General features: G+C 36.1%; 1 protein-coding gene across 1 annotated transcript; it reads right to left on the bottom strand.

The window, feature by feature from the left end:
* Positions 1–3,341: 3,341 nt before the first annotated feature.
* On the bottom strand, positions 3,342–20,074 carry LOC121409324 (N-lysine methyltransferase KMT5A-A-like). Its single transcript, XM_041601255.1, has 9 exons — positions 19,942–20,074; positions 13,437–13,483; positions 12,652–12,781; positions 11,920–12,156; positions 9,232–9,436; positions 7,219–7,303; positions 6,637–6,696; positions 5,849–6,039; positions 3,342–4,828 (listed from the first exon to the last, which is right to left on the bottom strand). Exons 1-9 carry the CDS (start codon positions 19,949–19,951, stop codon positions 4,618–4,620), a joined length of 1,176 nt encoding a protein of 391 aa, XP_041457189.1. The 5' UTR covers positions 19,952–20,074; the 3' UTR covers positions 3,342–4,617.
* Positions 20,075–20,456: the final 382 nt, after the last annotated feature.

Below are 20,456 nucleotides of genomic sequence, written 5' to 3'. Positions count from 1 at the left end.
CTATTCTAGACCCCGATGGTTTGAAGGGGTGTCGTCTTCTAGCAGCTCTCTGCCTGCACTAAAGTACAATCGAAGAATGGACTGAAAACACAATTTTCTTGTTAACTCGATCCTCATGGAAATCTTCTTCCTGTTACACTTTCTCTCAATTTATCTATTATTTGAATCTTTCTTATACACCCATTTTGTTTCTTTTGAATATTGCCGTTCTGTTTCACCTTAATCCCCCCTCATTCATTTACTGCTAAGACATCTTTTTATGTTTTTCATTATTTCTAATATGGCAGTGATCAAGATGTAACAGAATAATTAGGTGTGTGTTTTATAGCCATGATCATCTCATTTAGATCATCATATTTGCCAGTAGACCAAGTCAATGAAGCACACAAAAAAAATGAGAGTAAAAATTAAAGCAATAGGTTTTAGGTGGGCTTTTTATCCTCGGCAACAAGCGCTGTATAATCCAATTATTAGTTTGATGATCTACCACAAACGCCTTCCTCTATGATAAGACACTGAATTTTGCTGTATATAGGTCAGATTCAAGTGAATATTTAAAAAAGAAATGCATTTGTGATGAAGCCACTTTTGTCTGACCCAAAATTCTTGGCTTTCATGAAAGCTTCAACATTAAATATCTCATTCTGAAACATATCAAAATTCACTAGGGCCTAAAAATTTCTACTAGATAAAGGCACAAATTTGAAAAGATAAGCCAACTTTATTGGTGTTATAATCTGAATATTGCAGATAAGCACAACCAGCTAAGCCTAGAAAAGTTGGGTTGGTCTAGTATATTGTAATTATGTACCATTTGATCAAACACTCACTCACTAAGTCTACTACTCTCCTTTTAGCCTATTAATGCCCAATGACAGCCGCAGAGAAATGTTGCGAGAGTGCGCCTAACAGTAAGCCCAGTCACATCTTTCGGATTGTTAAGTCATTTATTTCAATATTAAGCAATGCATTGTTGTAACATTAGGCCTCGCTGCACTGAACATTACCAATTGTAACAGAGCCTCTGATGGAGCACCGTTAGCGCTAACAACATTTCTGTGCAGTCAGTACAGGTGGTCTTATTCATTTCCTTATCATTTTTTGCACTTTGTCCATTGAAAATTTGGTTCCTGACCGATTCATTTGATGATTTTGACTTTCATGTTAGACCAAGTGGATATTACCAGTAGGTAGTCATAATAGGTGCAGTCTAATTGGAAATTAGACAAATTTGTAAACAATAAGAGCCAATTAGACCAAGTGTTTAGTAGAATAGCTACTTGTAGATGAACTATGATTAGACCAGGGGGGTGTTTCACAAAGATTTAAGTATGACTCAAGTCGCACTTAAATGCCTACGCGTACATGATATGGAACGCGCGAGCTTATTGATAGACAAGCAGTAGTGTGCGTGCTCATGACACGATCTGACCAATGCTGTCAAGCCTTTCATACCTTACGCAACTTGGTATTTAAAGGTCAAGTCCACCTCAGAAAAATGTTGATTTGAATCAATAGAGAAAATCAGACAAACACAATGCTGAAAATTTCATCAAAATCGGATGTAAAATAAAAGTTATGATATTTCAAAGTTTCGCTTATTTTTAACAAAATAGTTATATGAACGAGCCAGTTACATCCAAATGAGAGAGTTGATGATGTTACTCACTCACTATTTCTTTTGTTTTTTATTGTTTGAATTATACAATATTTCAATTTTTACGAATTTGATGATTAGGACCTCCTTGCCCGAAGCACAAAATGTTAAAATAATGGAATTCCACATGTTCAGGGAGGAATGAAACTTCCATTTAACATGACAATGTTGAGAAAATCAAAATATTTCATATAATAAAATACAAAAGAAATAGTGAGTGAGTGAGTGATGTCATCAGTCTCCTCATTTGCACACCGACCAAGATGTGCCTATAACTGTTTTGTGAAATGAAGCAAAACTTTAAAATGTCATAACTTTCCTATCTTACATCCGATTTTGATGAAATTTTCAGGGTTATTCTTGTTGAATTTTTCTCTTTTTATTCAAATCAAGTTTTTGTTGGGGTGGACTTGTCCTTTAAGTGTGACTCTAAGTCATATTTAAATCTTTCTGCTACAGACCCCAGATCGGTTAAGAGACAAAGGGAGTGTAAACCCAGTGACAATTCAATTAGCCCATCATATTGTAAAATCACTGTCGAGTGGCCAATGTGTATATCCAGTGGAGTAAATTATGAAATGGTTTATTACCAAAATATGGATCATCTACAATTAATGATGAAATGATGAATGAATGAAAGAGAAAAATGAAACAAAGGATGGAATGTCTGCAATTGACTTTATGTCACATATTAACATAAAAACTGTACAATACTTACAAAAATATTATTTACAACCATAAATTAAATTAACATAAAATTTAACCAACCATTGAATCCACCATCCAAACTGTGTACAAAACTTTCAAAAGCAATTCATTAACAGTCAAATTGGGCTAAGTTTAATAATTTCAATTCATTTAAAAGTCATTTAAGTCTGTTTGGCACATTGGCAAGGGTGGGAAGAGGTGGACGAGTAGCCCCAAAACCTTCAGAAAACTTTGTACACCCCTGCAGACTAAGAGGCTGTTCTCACTACGTTCCTAAAACTAGTTTACTGGAAACTAGTGTAACGCGTAGTGAGAACGGTCAAAGCGGTCTTGGAAGCGATCTTCCAAACCAGTTTGGAAAACCACGTCGCGATGTAGTTTTCAAGATCGCTTCGCCTCGTTAAACTGGTTTTAGCATAAGTGAGGACACAACCGTTCTTCAGGAAGCGCGCTACTCCACACGGCAGGTGTAGAATGCCTATGCTGCGGTTTCGAATTTCGCGCAAAACGTGTCACCCCACTGAGAGCGTTTCCATAGCAACAAGAGCGCTTTACGTGAAGTGACTTTGAAAACCTCTTTCGTGTGATCAAGTGGGAACGCTAGCAAAGGGATCTTCTGAAGTGGTTTCCTGAATCGGTTTCCAGTAAACTAGTTATTGAAAGCGTAATGAGAACGGCCTCTATGAATTGCAATGTTCAACATTTCAACTTATTAATTTAGAAAAAGCACCCTATATGATCCAAATACTGTAGTACCACATTTTTTAACAAATCACAATTCACACTAAATATGAAAATTAAGAAAAGTTTTAAAAAGTAATACAATCTAATTTGAGTTTCATAACAATGCTAGAAATTAAAAATCAAAATTGTGCTCAACTGCAGGCCTTTTGGTCAGAGTGAAGTTCCAAATTGGCTCCAATTTGCACCGAATTGCAAAATTGCTATGATGTCACTAAGATTTAAAATTTTTTTGATTTTATGTTAGAATGGTCATTTCAAATGCTACATTATTTTTTTTTTTAACCTAGAACCAAATCACAACAGATTGTGTAGCGAGTGCAGGGCTTAACATGAGCACAACTATGGTCCTAAAACTTACACAAGTAATAAACATCCAGTATTCCACAGAAAAATATATTAAATCAATTAGCAGTAGCACCAACAAAAACAAATATAAAAAAAGATAATAAACACTTACATTTTCCTCTTAAAAAATCATATACCTAGAAGACAAAAAATATGTATATCCCAGTATTGGCGTGACATTGATTATAAAATAGTTTCCTCAATCATTTCAACAGAATTCTAACAACTGGGATTTTTTAACATAGTTTTTAAAGCAACAGGATGCCATGCAAATAAAAAAAAAACAATTCCAATTCTGCATAATTTCTTGAGCGTCATTTTACTCCTGCATCTGTGCAAGAGATTTTTTTAGTCGCCAAAGTGTTACCTACCTATTTTTCTAGTGTACATCTAGTAAGGAACCAAGATAAATTAGATTTAAGCTGTTTTAAGTTATTTTGTGCACATTTCCAAAGACCTCAGGCAAAATATATGCAGATTTAGTAACTAATGGATTAAGATGAAGATGGCATTTAAACCACACTGAACATTTATACTTGAGCTTCTTGGTTAGAGGTAACAATATTTTGATAAGGTTATCATGGGCTATAATTCTACTGAGATAAACTTTGAACAAAAAATACAGACAACTTCAAAGCCTCTGGCAGTCTTGCCTGCATTTGCGATTCAATAGTGCAGCAGTGCTTACTTCGAAAACAATGAATAACTATTCACAAAAACATTCATATGATGACATTTTTATTGACCATAAATGAAGTTTGATCTTGATCATGTGACCTACGACTTGTGCAAGACCATAAGAGATACTTGATTACCCTGATGTCCAAGTTTCACAATATAGGTCTTTCGTTGGAAATAGAGACAAAAACTGGTGAACACATTCAATCAAGTCATATTTCATTTCAAATGCCACCGTTGCATTCGATGGAGACCAACTCAATCAAATTCAGACATACACTATTTTCCTGAAGAACAAAACATTTTTTTGAAAATTGCTATTGAGTTATAAAATACTACTCTGGTTCACCGAGAGTCACTGCCCACATAAGAGTCTAATGAAATTAATAATTTCAGCAACAATAATAGCAAAATCCATAGGAGTTTCCATGTTTATTGGCACAAGAGTTCAATGATGGAATTGAAGTATCTTCAATGATTGAGGATCATAAAACCAGCCAAGGATGTGACTCAATTGTCTCTTTGTTCCTGTCTCCATAATCATATAATAACTCCTCATTGACACCAATGTCTCGTTTGGCAATTAAGATAAGATGAGGGCGCCCATCAATGTCAACTAATTTTGTGCAGCAATTTCCTTGACGGCTGTGGTTAAGAAGTCGACCAAGACGACCAGACTCTGACGTAGCATCCACACTGAGTAAAATGAGGAAAAAACAGTTGAAATAATCAATATACCTTATCCTTTATTTTCCTTTTTTAAATCAGAATAAAAGTACAATATACCCAGAAACTGATAATACATACATGTTGTACTTGTTTAACACAAATGCACTTCCAAAGGAGTTGGACACTACAACCTAGGCTTTAGAAATTCCAGACTATAGGCTGCTCTAAAGCATTTCAAAGGATATAATCATGTCAAGTGCCCATGTACATCTCCTGGGTGAAAAGAGGTGAAAGGAGATTACGTTTTTTTTTTTATTCTTGGAGGAACAAAGTTGAACAAAGATAATTTCATATAATATACACAAAGACAACATCATCAGTTTGTTAATGGCATATTCATGAAAACATGCAAAGAAATGTTTCATCCAAATACTGTAATGCAAATTTTAAAATTTCATAACTTTGATCAATATTCCTCATTTGCATACCACCAAAGTTGTGCATGTAACTGTTTTTGTGTAAATAAAGTAAAATTTACAATCCTCCATCCAACATTGATGCAATCTTCATCATGAAGATTATTTGATTTTTCTGTATTTTAAAGCTAGGGGAGGTTAGAAGTCAAGGTTACTAGTTTGTCTACATTGGCTCCTAGCTGACCAGGCTCCCTTTGGGGATGACAACCCCAGCTTGCATCTGTACGGGCTGTGAAAGAGGAAACCCTGTTTTAGTTCAAGGAGCAAGTGGCTTCGGCCCCTGGTTATAATTGATTTGGGCTGACTACACATTCCATCTACTTACTATTGTCACATTATTAAATCATGGTTTATTAGTGGTAGTCATTATGATTTTTTTTTTAATGAAAAGAGATTACTTCACCTAAGGTATCGTCTACTGGAATTTGAGGTCCCTTTATTAAATCTATGGGAACTATGTACACTATGTACAAGGTTTCGCCATTGTCTACATGTACTTGAACCTTGTTCTTATTGTTCCTATGGGACCTATAGCATTCAAGAGTCAACATGTTAATTCCAATCAACTCACCAATAACTTCTATTCCTGTGTTCAAAGTAGTACATGTAGCAGCCAATGTTTGGATCAGCCTTGTATTTCTGCTCTCTATCCTTAGCAGTTTTGATGTCAATGAGATCACCATAGTACTCCACTACAAAGTCACCTCTTCTGAACGGTTTGGTAGATATAACACCTCTACCCTTACCGGTAATCTCTTCAACCTGTCATTAGAATAGGAATAAAGGTTGAAACATATAATAGCTGTTATAAAACACTGTTAATGTAATTGACTGTTCATATATTATTCCTATTTAGGCTCCAGCTCCTGTTTTCTGCACTTGGTGCATTCAAGGATCCTGCTGAGTATCCATTCACCTCACCTGGGTTGAGTGAAGCATAATTGTTCTTGCTAAAAGTAAACGTGCCATGACTGGGATCAGAGCTTATGCCTCTCTCTCTTTGAAAGATGAGAGTCAGACCATGACAGCCCCAATGATGACCTCATTCAACTTTCATTTACCAGTTACTCATTATTTTTTAATGGGATATTTCACAACAAACTATCTGCTGAACAAAAAATATGAAACCAAAATTAACAAAAAGATCATGAACTCAATGACATAATCATAATGAAGATGGTGATGATGAAGATGATTATGGCGATGATGATGATGATGATAAATGGTGATAAGGATGATGATGAAGATAATGATGAAGATGATGAAGATGAATGATGATGATGATGATAATGGAGATGATGATGATGATGATGATGATAAATAAAATATTTTCTTTTGATAAATCATTTATTTTCTTACCTTGATGCCTTCCTCTCTTTGTGATAAGATAGCCTCTTCAAGTTCCATTTTCCTTTCAGCCTACAGAATTGAGAAAGAAATAAATGTTAAAGCCTAAAATCAAGTTGTAAAACCTTTCATTTATTCTTATTGTACAAAATTCATCAATATGCTAAAAAGTCATTTAATCACTATAGAGTTCATTGATCAATGCTTTGGTATTTATGTTATTGTGTATATTTTGTTTTTATAATCTCTGATCAATTTAATTCATTGTTGTTCAGGAATTCTTTTACAAATGACCAATCAGTAACACAATGATTTACAAATACATAAAATGCAAATACTGAATTAATAGATGGCAGTACATATCGTTTTGACACAGGGAAGCCATGAAAAAGGGGCAGTGCTGTGTTAATTTAGTGGGGAGTAAAACGGCTAAAAAAACATTGACATTATTCTTTTCTCTTTCTCTCTCTCTCAATCAGATAAACGTATTATAGAGTAATAGGGCCAAAGTGTATAATTTTATGCTCTTCTCCCCCCCATCCCCCTTGGGATGAAGTGGATTACCCCCCCCCCCTTCTAGCTGTGAATACTTACATCTACAACTGATTTACATCTTCTATCACTCCTCCTAACAGGAAAGAAATCTGTCAATGTCTTCATGACTGGTCCACTCTTTGTTCTAGAGAAAGATGAAATGACAAGATAGATTAAAAGTAATTACATAATCAACAAAATACATTAGAGTACATTATACATGGATATATCTTACTTCCTATTAAAGCTCAATTCTACAGTGTCAAATTACCACAATTTATTTTTATTTTCATATATATTATTGCTTTCTTCCTAATACAGCAACAAGCTAGTAGTGTTTATACCTAAAGACATTTAGGTTTAATCTTATGAAGACTATTCTGTGCGTATGGCTGGGAATTCATACAAAGTAGGCCCGGTTTGAAAGTCCATTTTTGATGCACGTGTACACGACGTGTTTTTTGGTCGTGTACACGTTGTAAACACTGAGTGAGAGTGAGTTACGGTATTTTTTCAGTGTTTCCTACATGTAGCCTAAGTCACGGTTTTAAAGCTTACCTGAGAAGTTAGAAGTATCAATCCACAAAAATTGGTGCAATTAAAAAGTTTACTCAGCTTAGCAGCGCATTAAATTAATAAAGAATGCAAAGGTAAATCAGTGCAGGGCCCTAGTTAGCGCCGACGTTCGTTGGATGCGCATTTTGCATACTGTATGGTAGTGGATCGTATTACCGAACACTTTTCATGAATTTGATCATATCAAACACATTATTCCAATAAAATTCACCAAACTTTCACCATAAATACACAAATACCTACAAAATATAAACATGCAGAGATTTTGCCGAAATTGTTTTTCATTTTTACGACATCAGCTTCCAATCGGACCCCTCTTTGCAAGTGAATTTGGTCACTTGAAAAGGTATCGTATTACTGAACGTGTGTTTTCTATGGGAAAAAGTTGGGAAAACAACAAAGTCACTGATGAGCTATTTTGACCATATTTTATTGTTTTGAGGATATAAAGACTTCGAAATTGTGTTTTTGATATTTTTTCATCATTTTTCTATTTAAGTTCCCTTTGGGAGGAAGTTGCAAAGGTTTGAACGTATTTGATTTTCTGACGCATATGATGCGCGCGTTCGGTAATACAAGGCCGGTCGGTAATACAATCACTCACTATACCGTACATACATGCACAGATCGCTGCTGAATTAAGTGTAACTGAAGTTATCGATTGATTTTCATTATTTCATTGCCAATTTGAGGAACATGTGTTTGTAGGCTTGTAGCACATGTTTATGAGAGTATAACACGTAACTGGAGCAATGATCGCTGTCGCAATTGGTGATTCTCAAATTGGCTCTAAAAGTGATTGAAGAACGCTTTCGAGAGTCTCCAGTTACGTGTTATACGCTCATACACATGTGCTACAAGCCTACAAACACACGCTCCTCAAATTGGCAATAAAATAATGAAAATCAATCGATAACTTCAGTTACACTCAATTCTGCAGCGATCTGTGCATGCATGTACGGTACAGTATGCAAAATGCGCATCCAACGAACGTCGGCGCTAACTAGGGCTCTGCACTGACCGGAGCATACCCATTTCGTGTGGTACAAAAACTTGAGTCTTCAGAATAAATGTGGATTAAATCGGCGATTTTGGAAGTAAACTCACTCTAGGTTAATTGAAATATATTGACATATTAGTGATTAAATCATGTGCAGTGTCTGAGAACTAAGAATTAATGTGAGGCTGTAAGCTTGTTCACTGATTTTACAGTCCCACGCAAGCTTTATGCAGATGCTACCGTGTACACGGTGATGGAATTTTGTACATGTGCACTGACTTGACCGTGCGTGTACACGTGTACCTGTGTACCCGAAACGGGCCTAATACAAAGAGTGTTTTTCCAGTTACACATGTATCCAAATAAATGTTATCTGTTTATAGAATATTTTTGCAAACAAATATTCATGGCTCCAATAGTGAAGAAGTGATAATTGGGACCTCCTTAATTTGATTTATCATTTTATAAAGTCATATGTACATGATTTTTCAACTAACTTTGATGAGGGTTTGCCACTATTGTTGCAATCTACAGCTGACTTTCCTTTCTTCCTTCCTTTAGCCTGGCCCTTAGGAGCATTCTTTGGGCTGGCTTTATCTTCAAGATGACCGTTGAGTGACCGAGGAACATCAGCATTCTTACGTGTCTTCACGGTTCTATGACTTCCTTTATTTAACTGCATCTTGTGTCTGGTAGGTGTATCTAGAAAATACAATATTCATTCAATAAAATGAATGAATTATAGTGTTTTTACAGAGCCCAATTAACAAATTAATTTTAAACACACAAAAAAATCAAACATTAATCAATTTTAAATCAATCAAAAGAGGATCTTTAGGACTAGCATTTTATCTATTTTTTGGTAAGAATACATTTAATATCATCATTTTTGGCAATTAATTCATAACTGTATCAATCTCAAAACCTTCCCGTTTATCATAAGACAAAGCAAATGCACTTTACATTCCTGGTGACATGCATAAAACAAACCATAAGCAGCTGAACAAAGAAATATCATAATGATCTACAAATGACCTAAGATTATCAATTTTTACATATATGTAGTTTACAATTTGATCTTACACCCCAAAAATTAATTAAAAAAAAAACAAGCCAAAAGGTTCCACATAAGAAATCTCTATTTACAATTAAATCATTTAGTGCTCATGCACTGATGCATACAATTTTTCATTCATCACAAAATACGTAAAAGTATACAAACTGCATTTTTTATTTTTTTTAGGTGGTCTGTCTCTGACAGATCACCTATTGATTTCGTCAGAATTTTCTTTATTTCTTTATTTCTTTCTTTCTTTATTCTTGGCACCTATGTTTGTCGCCAACTTTTCTCGAAATTGGCTGAATCAATTTTACTGATTTTTTCGTCATATATAGAATCTATCATAGAGACGGCAAAATAAGCTTTTCAAGGTCATATGGTAATGATGACGTCATCTACGCGCCATTTTGTAAAATTCTTCATTTGATCATATCTTCATTATCAATTATCAAAAATTAACAATATTTACATGACATTAACTTCATGTCAAGGGTCAACTGTCAATGTCATCAAAGGTCATGTACAGGTCATGACGCGCGCGTACGCGCGCGTCAAAGGTAAAAAAATCGTCCAAATGACCTATAAAATTTTTTGGGTACGTTTCAGGTCATTTTAAGCATTTCAAAAATTTGCGCGCGCGCACGTATGCGCGTTTCCGCGCGTTACACCTTAACACAACGCAGAAAAAACCGTTTCTTTTAATATCATTGCATTGCTAATAAAATTCTGAGCAATTTGATACCTTGATCAACCTTCTACAACCATTAATATAGAAATTAACACCCATTAAAGTTTGCAGCACGTGTGCGCGCGAGCTCTCACTATAGGCCATATATGGGCAAAAACATGCCTATTGTAAATTCACTGTAGCTCTTTAAAAAGTCCGTTGACCCCCAATTTTTTTTTCATATATCGATAGAGTATGAGTTGTAGATTTGATTTCATGTCACCATTGTCCCTAAATTATATCGTGACGTCATCAAATAGGCGCCCAAACTAAAAATTTCATTTTTTTTCAAAAATGACGTCATCAAATTTATGCAAATTTGGCTGTAACTTCTCGAATATAGATCATTTTTCGCCCAGATTTCAATATGTTGTAGTTTAGAATGTACTCTTTCTCCTCAGTTAACATGAATATTCGTTTTGAGAAACGCATCATTGCATAAAACAGCGATGAAAAGAGGCATGTCATTTTTCCTCATTTTGCGTGTAATCTCTATGGGACATGACTTTTTCCCAAAACTAGATTCGACATTCCTCTATTTCGTGAGCCATATCTCCATTTTTTCTTGTCAGCTTTCCTTGAGCTTTTCACATGTTGTAGCTGAGATTCTGGGCTATCGGAAGTGTGCCCTTCATTTTTTGATCAGATGCCGGGATCATGCCCGTATTTCACTTGCAAAATTGGAATTGTAATTCTCAAAATTGCTTACGTGTAATCTCTATGGGGAATATCGTGGCTCAATGGATAACGCATTTGACTTGCTTTCTCGAGGGCGGAGGTTCGATTCCTGGGGTAGAAAAGATGATTTTTTTTTCGTTTTTTTTTTCTTTTTGCCACCTCTTACATGATCCTTTATGATAATTAAAAGGTATGAAAGTTAAAATTTAGCAAGATAAAACAGATTATAATTGTTTTTTTCATATCACATGTATTTTGTGTGTAATCTCTATGGGACATGACTTTTTCTCAAAACTAGATTCAACATTCCTCTATTTCGTGAGCCATATCTCCATTTCTTCTTGTCAGTTTTGCCGGAGTTTTTAATATGTTATAGCTGAGATTCTGGGCTTTCGGTAATGGTCCCTCCACTTTTTGATCAGATGCCGGGATCATGCCCGTTTTCCACTTGCAATATTGGAATTGTAATTCTCAAAATTGCTTACGTGTAAAGTCTATGGGAAACATTAATAATCACATTGAGCAATGGTCAAAATTTATTCTTAGGATGTCTAGAATCAAGATTATCAATCATATCTAAATTATTCATTTTATACATTAGCCGACTCTGAATGAAAAATCATGACAGACCACCTAATTCGTCCGCATGACGAATTAAATTTTTTTTATTTTTACTCTTGTTTTATTTTGAATGGAGCTACATTTTTTTTGCAATCTCACCAAGCACTTCAGTTGCTTGCACATCTCCCTCAGTCTTACAATGAACTATCCTGGAAGCTCTTGCTACTTGTGTGGATGCATCTCCTCCTCCATCTGCTCCTGCTATGGCTCCTGCAGGAGAATCAGACTCCAATGGGTAGACCAGTGTACTATTAGGGGATGGGGAGTTGTCCTGATCATAGGCATCGGGTGACTTAGTAGGGGTACTTTCTGGTGTAATAAGGCCTGATAGCAGATCTGCAGGATGTTTAAACAAAAAATAAGAATACTCTTTCAAGAAAGTTTTAGTACTACCATACTTAATTTGTTTGTTACAAATATAAATTAATCAATGTGAATTTTTCAAGTAAAATTATATGTAAGAGAGAAATTTCTACAGATAAAGCAACTAAATAAGAGGAGATCTTACCTGGTTGACAATGACAATGTACCAAATGGACTAACCCAAACTAATATACATGTAGTATAACTGAGGGATTTGAAGTACATAAATAGCATTTGATATTGATCAAAGGAATTGGCATTCTGATTCTTGATGCATACTGATGTATTTGGTAAATTACAAAGAAGATCAAATCACCACATCTCAGTATCATTTGTTAGAAGTCCTAGGATTAGCATAGATAGATTATCAATGATGATCAAATTAAAATATAACTGTGAGAACTTAATGAAGTAAATATGCAAATAATGTTGTGTCAACATAAATACAAATCTTCTTGTAAGCCTTACCCTTTTGTACTGGGGAAGATCTGTCTTTATCAACAAAAACCATTGTAGTAGAAGCTCCTGAATTGGCTGTAGGACTTGACATATATTTTGTAATCTTCTCTGAGCTATGCTGGGGTGATGATACATTTGCCTATTATTCAAAAGGAAATATGTATGATTCATCTACATATTACTTCACAATTACTGACAATAAAAGAAACCAAAAGCCCCATAATAACAAGCAGGTACAAGTATATGCATATATGAATTAGCCCTAAGCAATTATTGGTACTTCTAACTTTAGAGCTTGCAAGTTTCCTTGCTCCGGTGATCCACTAAAGATTCATTCCTTTTTTTAAGAGATTTCAATTTCAATTCATTCCGTTTGATACAATTTTCTACAGGTCTGACATTCATAAAAAGTTTGTCAGTGATTTTTAATGATATGACAGCAGATGTTATTTAAACTGCAGCAAATCCTTGCATCTGATTGGCTGAGAGGGGTGGGGGTGGAGCCGGTAGCAATTTATGTAGGCAAATTTTCAGCCCCTGAAACAGAATCATACACGTAGCTCACTTAAATTTCCATTTATAGGTTGATGGGTTCCATACAAAAAGCTTGGAATCAATGATCACAGATAATAATTATAATCTATGTGGAAATTGAGAAAATGTTACTTTTTGTTCAGGGTATATTAACCATGGGGCTAATTCTAAATTATGTATGGTTGTAGGCCTATATCATAAGGTTTTATCCACAATACATGAATCTTAAGAGAAGGCTTTGTACTTATTGTTATACTTACAAGATCAGTACCCTTCTTAGCTTTCCTGCCACGCTTATGACCTTTACCTGGATGATTAAAAAAAAAATTACACAAACACCATAAAATCAGGGTCCCATCTTACAAAGAGTTACGATTGATCCAATCAATTGTAACTCTATGGAAATCCATCAGTGTCATAATTTTTGCACTACACTGTATGTCCTTTGTATGCAAAGAGAAGCAAAGTTAATTTTCAAGAAAACAATGAATGCATAAATATACATCACAGCTAGAAAACATTTTGATCAAACATGCATAATAGATGTTGACGTTGCTGGCCGTCCATAGTTGCAATTGTCAATTGCAACTATGGACGGCCAGCAACGTCAACATCTATTATGCATGTTTGAATTGATCAAATCAATCATAAGTCTTTGTAAGACAGTGCCCAGGTATACATGAGAGGAATAGAAATCAAGCCATCAAAACAATCATTTGTCCAGTCAAATGTAAGTGCCAACAGAACTACTTGATCATTGCAAAGATGAAATGTGCGCGTACATCTATCAGGCAGTGTGTGTGCAGTCAGCAGCAACATTGTAGTTGATATTAAGCACTTTTAGAAATGTACGTCCACGTAGTGGACTGGTACGAGATGACGTCATTTTTTGGCCTGCCATATGCCTCAGGTCCTCACACACGTCCACTATCAGAATTGAGAACCTCGCCACATCCATTTTGCGGTTCTCCTAAATCATAGACGACGTGCACGTGAGTGACGTCATTTTAACCGTTCAAGCTCAGCATGAAGATCAACCTTTCCCTTTTAAAACACAGTTTTCAGTGACTTTTTACAAAATTAATGTAAGTTGTACGATGCATTATGTTTACCATATTTGAAATTGCTTTCTGATCTACAAAATATATATCGATATATTTCCTAACTCGCGTAAAAAGGAATCAAAGCGAGTGAAAGGGCAAGTGTGCACAAGTTGCACCTTCGCATCACCCGACCGGGTCGCCAGGCGATGGTACGCCAGATCTTCCGGGTCGGGCAGCGTGTCATGACCCGCTGGTTATCATGCTGTTTCACGTGGACGTACGTACACGTACCAGTCGAGTGAAATCTAAAATGTTCGCATCTGTAGTGAACAAGGGCAGACGACGACGTTGATTTAAACGATCAGAGGACTGCGACGCCGTTCACGTTCACTGCTCCTAAAAGTCTCTATTGGCAGTAGAGAATTATTAATCTTCAGTGCAGATCCTTGTGTCTTGATGTATATAGTCTAGGGCCCGTATTCTGAAGTCGGGTTTAACTTAAACTGAGGTTTAAAATTGTGGTTTAAGTATGGCAAGCCAAAAGTATCAAAATTTTTATTAACTTGTATGTTTCTTATGTTTATTACAGTGCTCTTTCTTGATTCATCGATGGTGAAGACAATCATCTATATATACTTCCTACACAATTATGAATGATTTGAGAGCCAAATGAGCTAAAGTATGATATCTCTACTGTTAGTGATTTATGTTACAATTGGCTCTCCATACTTAACCACAACTTTAAACCTGAGTTTTGGTTAAACCTGTTCTCAGAATACGGGCCCATGTGTACTTGCATGGAACAAACAAAGGGAATTCCCCTTCTCAACGTCACAGATAACCCTTTCTTTTGTTTAGCGCACGAAGCATACATTTGTGTGTTACCGTGGGTGCCAACTTTTTATAAATGCACAACCTCGTATATATGCGCTATTGTCTCCTATGAGGTTAATAATGTGTTTTGACCTTATTAATACCTCAGTCACATCTATATTTATGCTATATGGTGGCCGTATGCCAAGTTGGCTCTAAATCACCAATTTTTAAGCTAACCGAAGGATGGATTTGGAGTGAAATTAGGGTGCAAAGTAAGAAATTAAGCTTCTCATTCTTGTTAAGCTAGTTTAGATGCGGAATTTTTCCAATAAATATGCATTTTTTTCCCACCTTCAGGACCTTTGCCACTCATAGTATCAGAGCGAGTTTTGGAGCTCTATGTTTGGGTAGGTGGAGCATAGTGTAGTGGTAGTGGAGTGGAGCCTGCACGAACATCGCTTGAGATAGATTTTACCGTGCACGGCGGCATGTATTGAACCCTGGCCTTGAGTGGTCTAGGGCCTCAGAGGAGCACCCACAGGTGCATTACTGCTACCATGTACAGGAAAATTGAAGGCACGGCGCATGCAAAATTGCAACAAACTCCCCCAAATTTTATAAGAGGCTTTACTGAATCAAGTCCTCCTACGAAACCTACCGAACAATGTGAAGTCAATTCCCCCTAATATGATGAATATCCCTCAAATAGCGTCATTTAAGCGTTGAATTTTCTTCTCGTTGACAAAATACGGAGTGAGCTTGTGATTTCCCAAATTTTTTGTCTAATGAGCTAAAGAGGGCGTGCGATTTATCTTCATATCAAAGACTACAAGGGAGAGACTAGGCACAAAAACTATTTCACACGTAAATTGATACAAAGCGTTACGCAAAGTCGGCAAAGTGTCCAATCTCTGTACTGTAAAGACTGGTGGAATGTTAATTGACAAACGAACGGTAGCACTTGCAGGGCTTTGTCCAAGGTACATAGGATTTGTTTAATTTGTCATCGCTTTGAATATTTTCCAAAAAATATTATCGTCATCAAAATAATATAAAAATTATGTTTTTTAAGTTATTACATTTATTGGTGTCTCTATTTTATCAAACAATCATTGGACTTGCGCATACAATACAATCAAGAATTTAGTTTAAAAAGTACTGACAAGCTGAATTAAGGTTGTAAATTGTATAAGCGCCACCTTCCTTTTATTTCAGTCGAAGACGAAGAAACATGCAAAGTCACTTTTGCTCTTTAGTTTATCATGTGCTTTTTATATAAAAAAATATTTAAAAAATTGAAAATGGAATGCTTTTCACCAGGAAAAGCTAGTGTGACCTCTAGTACGTTCACTAAATTATTTTTTTCTTCTAGATTAAGTTTTGTAAATTAATTATTAAAGTGTTTATATGTTTCAATCACATCACCCCTATCTCTGAGATACACCACTTGTTCACTGCTACCATCTGGCCTGTGGAGAATCTACAGGTAGGACTATGGTATGCCAATGCTGTATAGAGCACACACTCTAAAAAATCATTAAAATATCACTTTTGTGACCAAAATTACTAATTTTCATACAGTTTTAATTTATTTATCATTAGTAATGTGGGAATAATTTTTTTATTCACCAGAGCGCTCAAAAACTTGAATTTTGGGCATATTTTTGTGTAAGCCCTCTATTGGTGGAAAGTAATATGGCAAGAAAATTTTCATTTTTTGATCTCTATTTTCAATTAAGAAAAATGATATAAAGAATCAAATTTAAATAAGAGCCAAGCAGTATGAATTAACAAGACTAATGGAAACTGTCAGTGTAAAAAAATCAAGCATTTGCCTCAAAGATAAAGAGAAAATAAGCCAATCATTGCCACCCTTATTTTGTCACACATGGAGATATAACTGAGAACAAGGTTATATTATAACCTTGTTCATTGAATGAGTGAGATACACCAGAGTTGGGATTTCTAACTGTTTAAGTCATTTTGGATAAGAAAGCTTTCTTATTTCAGGGACTAATTTTGTTGCCCTTCTTTGTACGTTTTCTAATGCATATATATTTGCGTTATAAATCGACGCAATGTTAACCAACAAAACTTAGAAAAGTTCTAAAAAATCCACTGCGTAGACATGTTCGTAGTGCGAGGTTAGTATGATAGGGGACCTATCCGACCTACAGCTACGCACTTTGTAGTTTGTTTACAAACGATAAAACTATACCAATTTTAATATTTGAACAAACTATCTTTCACAAAATTTGTGGCAAACAAAGATCATTAACCAAGAAGAAAATATCACAAAACTCACTAATAATAATACAAAAATCCGCCATGTTTTCTGAACACCTCTCGATTTCGCTGCCCAATGTAGAAGGGGTCCTACAGCTACGCACTCAATTTATGACAAAAAAAATAGTATTTCCTGTGCCTCATTTCTAAAATAATTTCAATTTTCATATTAATTATTTATAGGCAGTGTATACAGCCACACGCGTGTGTCTTTACCATCCAGCCACACGCGTGTGGTTATATCCAGAACACCTATCTGTGGATACCGCCACACGCCGCCAGTATAAATAACAGTAAAACGCGTATGTATGTAGGTCTGACCGTCTATATCACGATCAAAATAACCTCATTTCTTCATTAAATTCTTACATTCTAAACCACTCTGATTTCTTTAAATCGTTTCAATTTCATTCTCACCGTCTTCTTTCCTTGCTTTTCTTGTCTTGTTACAAAAGGCCGCCTGTTAAATAGCAAATTTCCACACTTTTTCTACTTGTGTCGATTCTCTACTGACTCTAGGCTATGTGCGCGTACGTACGAAACCCAAACTGTGTATGTCTACTACTGCGCTGCGCTAACGCTGTATGGGTCTGCCACTGCGAAGGAAGCCAGAATCGACACAAGTAGAAAAAGAGAATTTGCTGTTAAACAGACGACCGTTTGTAACAAGACAAGAAAAGCAAGGAGAGAAGACGGTGAGAATGAAATTGAAACGATCTAAGGATATCAAAGGGGTTTAGAATGTAAGAATTTAATGAAGAAATGAGGTTATTTTTAATGCTGTAACCGATTTTTATTCCAATTCCCGATCCGATTTTCCCCTTTTTTCTACATTTTTCCGAACTCCGATTTTTGACCAGTGGGGAAAAAATCGGATCGGAAAAACCAAAACATAACAAGACAAAAAAAAAAAACACGTGGCGACATGTTTGCCGTCAAAATGCGCTGGTGATTTGTTGTGATCTCAGACAAAAGCGGTGGGAGGAAAAGAAGATAAAGGGGAAGAAAATTATGATTTGTTTTTATCTCCGATATTAGCGGAAAGGCAGGTGGAGAAGAAGATTATGATTTGTTTAGATCTCCTACATAATCGGGGAAGAACAAAACGATGATGATGATAATTGGTGATAATTTGTTTTGATCTCCGACAAGAATGGAGGAAGAAAAACAGCGAAAAGACGATATGTTTTGATCTTAAGCGGAGGCAAATAAGATTTAGTTGAACACGCTGACATGCGCGGTAATATTTACGACTATCTGACTATACGTCCTCTAAGAGTTTACGATTACCTCCGCTATCACTACGATGTTGTAGAGAAGGTGAAAATCATGGTAAACAACTCTGGGTAATAATGCGTCTTTTTCGGGAGGTCATGCGACCTTTCAGAGTTTACGATTACCTCCGCCATACGATGTTGTAGAGAAGGTGAATATCATGGTAACCAACTCTGGGTAATAATGCGTCTTTTTCGGAAGGTCATGCGACCTTTAAGAGTTTACGATTACCTCCGCCATCACTACGATGTTGTAGAGAAGGTGAATATCACGGTAAACAACTCTTGATAATAATGCGTCTTTTTCGGGAGGTCATGCGACCTTTTTGAAATTACGATTACCTCCGCCATCACTACGATGTTGTAGAGAAGGTGAATATCATCGTAAACAACTTTGGATAATAGTGCGTCTTTTTCGGTAAGTAATGCGGCCTCTAAAAGTTCACGACGGACTCCGCCATCACCACGATGTTATAGAGAAGAGGCCTATCGTTGATCGGCGGTAGTGTCGCGCGCTGGAATGTCATTATCTTATTTTCCTTCCTCCGATTATGTAGGGAGATCAAAACAACTCATCATCTTCTTCCTCCGCTTTTGTCGGAGATCAAAACAAATTCTGCCATCAGTGTAGCGTGCCGCATTTGTCCACGCGCCGGCCACATACAAATTTTAATGTATTTTTTTGTTTTTGAATATCTTCCGATCCGATATCCGAACCGATTCCGATTTTAGGAGCAAAACTTCCGAACCGAACTCCGATCCCGTAATTGCTCTAACTTACAACATTAGTTATTTTGATCGTGATATAGACGGTCAGACCTACATACGTGTTTTACTGTTAATGTTATTACTGATGGTGGCGTGTGGCGGTATCCACAGATACTGAGATAGGTGTTTTGGATATAACCACACGCGTGTGGCTGGATGGTAAAGACACACGCGTGTGGCTGTATACACTGCCTTATTTATAGGATAAATCGATATTTGAAATTATTTAAAGTGATGTTATAACTCCAAAATTCCAAACAGTTGTCATGGTTGTGTGGGATTTCTCTGTATTAAAAAATGCATGCGCGATGAGAGGTGCGTAGCTGAGTGCCCTAGCCTGAACTTCAAAGCCTAGGCGCTATAGGCCTACCTCCAGGCTCCCACTATATCATTATGCCTCCCTCCCGGCTCCCCAGGCCAAGTTACTGATACTGCTTAACATGACTTGTATCGAAACGTGTGGGACTGAGACTGAGCCGAGGTTGTCGTCTCGGCCTCGGCTGGTGCTGGCAATTCTCTATAGCTGTTACAAAAAAGTGCAAAGTTTCACGATAATTACACAAAAAATAAAAACGTACCTTTTGCCATGGTCAATCTCGTTGTCCAACCACAACCACAGAAAATATGATAATTTATCAGTGATTTGTCGTCTGCGATTGAAACAGATGGTGGGCCTGAGAGTCAACAGGTATAAGTAACCGATTTCAAAGTTAAAGATCTTGAGAGAGCTCTCTGATTGGTCAATTTCATTGCTGAGCTTGCCCACAAATTCGGGAAATTTTGACTTTTCCAGAAACTCGGGTTCGAGAAATGAAAAAAAAAATCCGAAAATTAAAATTAAACAACAATTAAACGTGACTACTTAAAGGATTCTTGCTTTTAGTGTCCATTAAAAAAAAGAACTTGAAAATTTCAGGAAATTTCTTTGAATATCGGGATATTTGTTTTGGATCTGGACTGGTATACCCGGCATTTGCTATCATGCAGTAGCAATAGTAGCTAGCAGCTGCAGCAGCAGCAGCAGCAGCAGCAGTAGTAGTAGCAGTAGTAGTAGTAGTAGTAGCAGCATCAGCAGTAGCAGAAGTGGTTTAGT

The sequence above is a fragment of the Lytechinus variegatus genome, chromosome 2 (genome assembly GCF_018143015.1).
Source record: "Lytechinus variegatus isolate NC3 chromosome 2, Lvar_3.0, whole genome shotgun sequence".
Lineage (NCBI taxonomy): Eukaryota > Metazoa > Echinodermata > Echinoidea > Temnopleuroida > Toxopneustidae > Lytechinus > Lytechinus variegatus.
The sequence above is the reverse complement of the archived record's forward strand: the minus strand, read 5'-3'. Positions and strand labels throughout refer to the sequence as shown.

What these genes read in the sequence shown, in the direction of transcription:
- LOC121409324 (XM_041601255.1), bottom strand. An exon ending in CTAAGAAGGGTACTGATCTT is followed by an intron (nt 12,782 to 13,436) that starts GTAAGTATAACA and finishes TTTGAATAATAG; the next exon opens with GCAAATGTATCATCACCCCA. An exon ending in GATGTAAATCAGTTGTAGAT is followed by an intron (nt 6,697 to 7,218) that starts GTAAGTATTCAC and finishes TCAATTCTGTAG; the next exon opens with GCTGAAAGGAAAATGGAACT.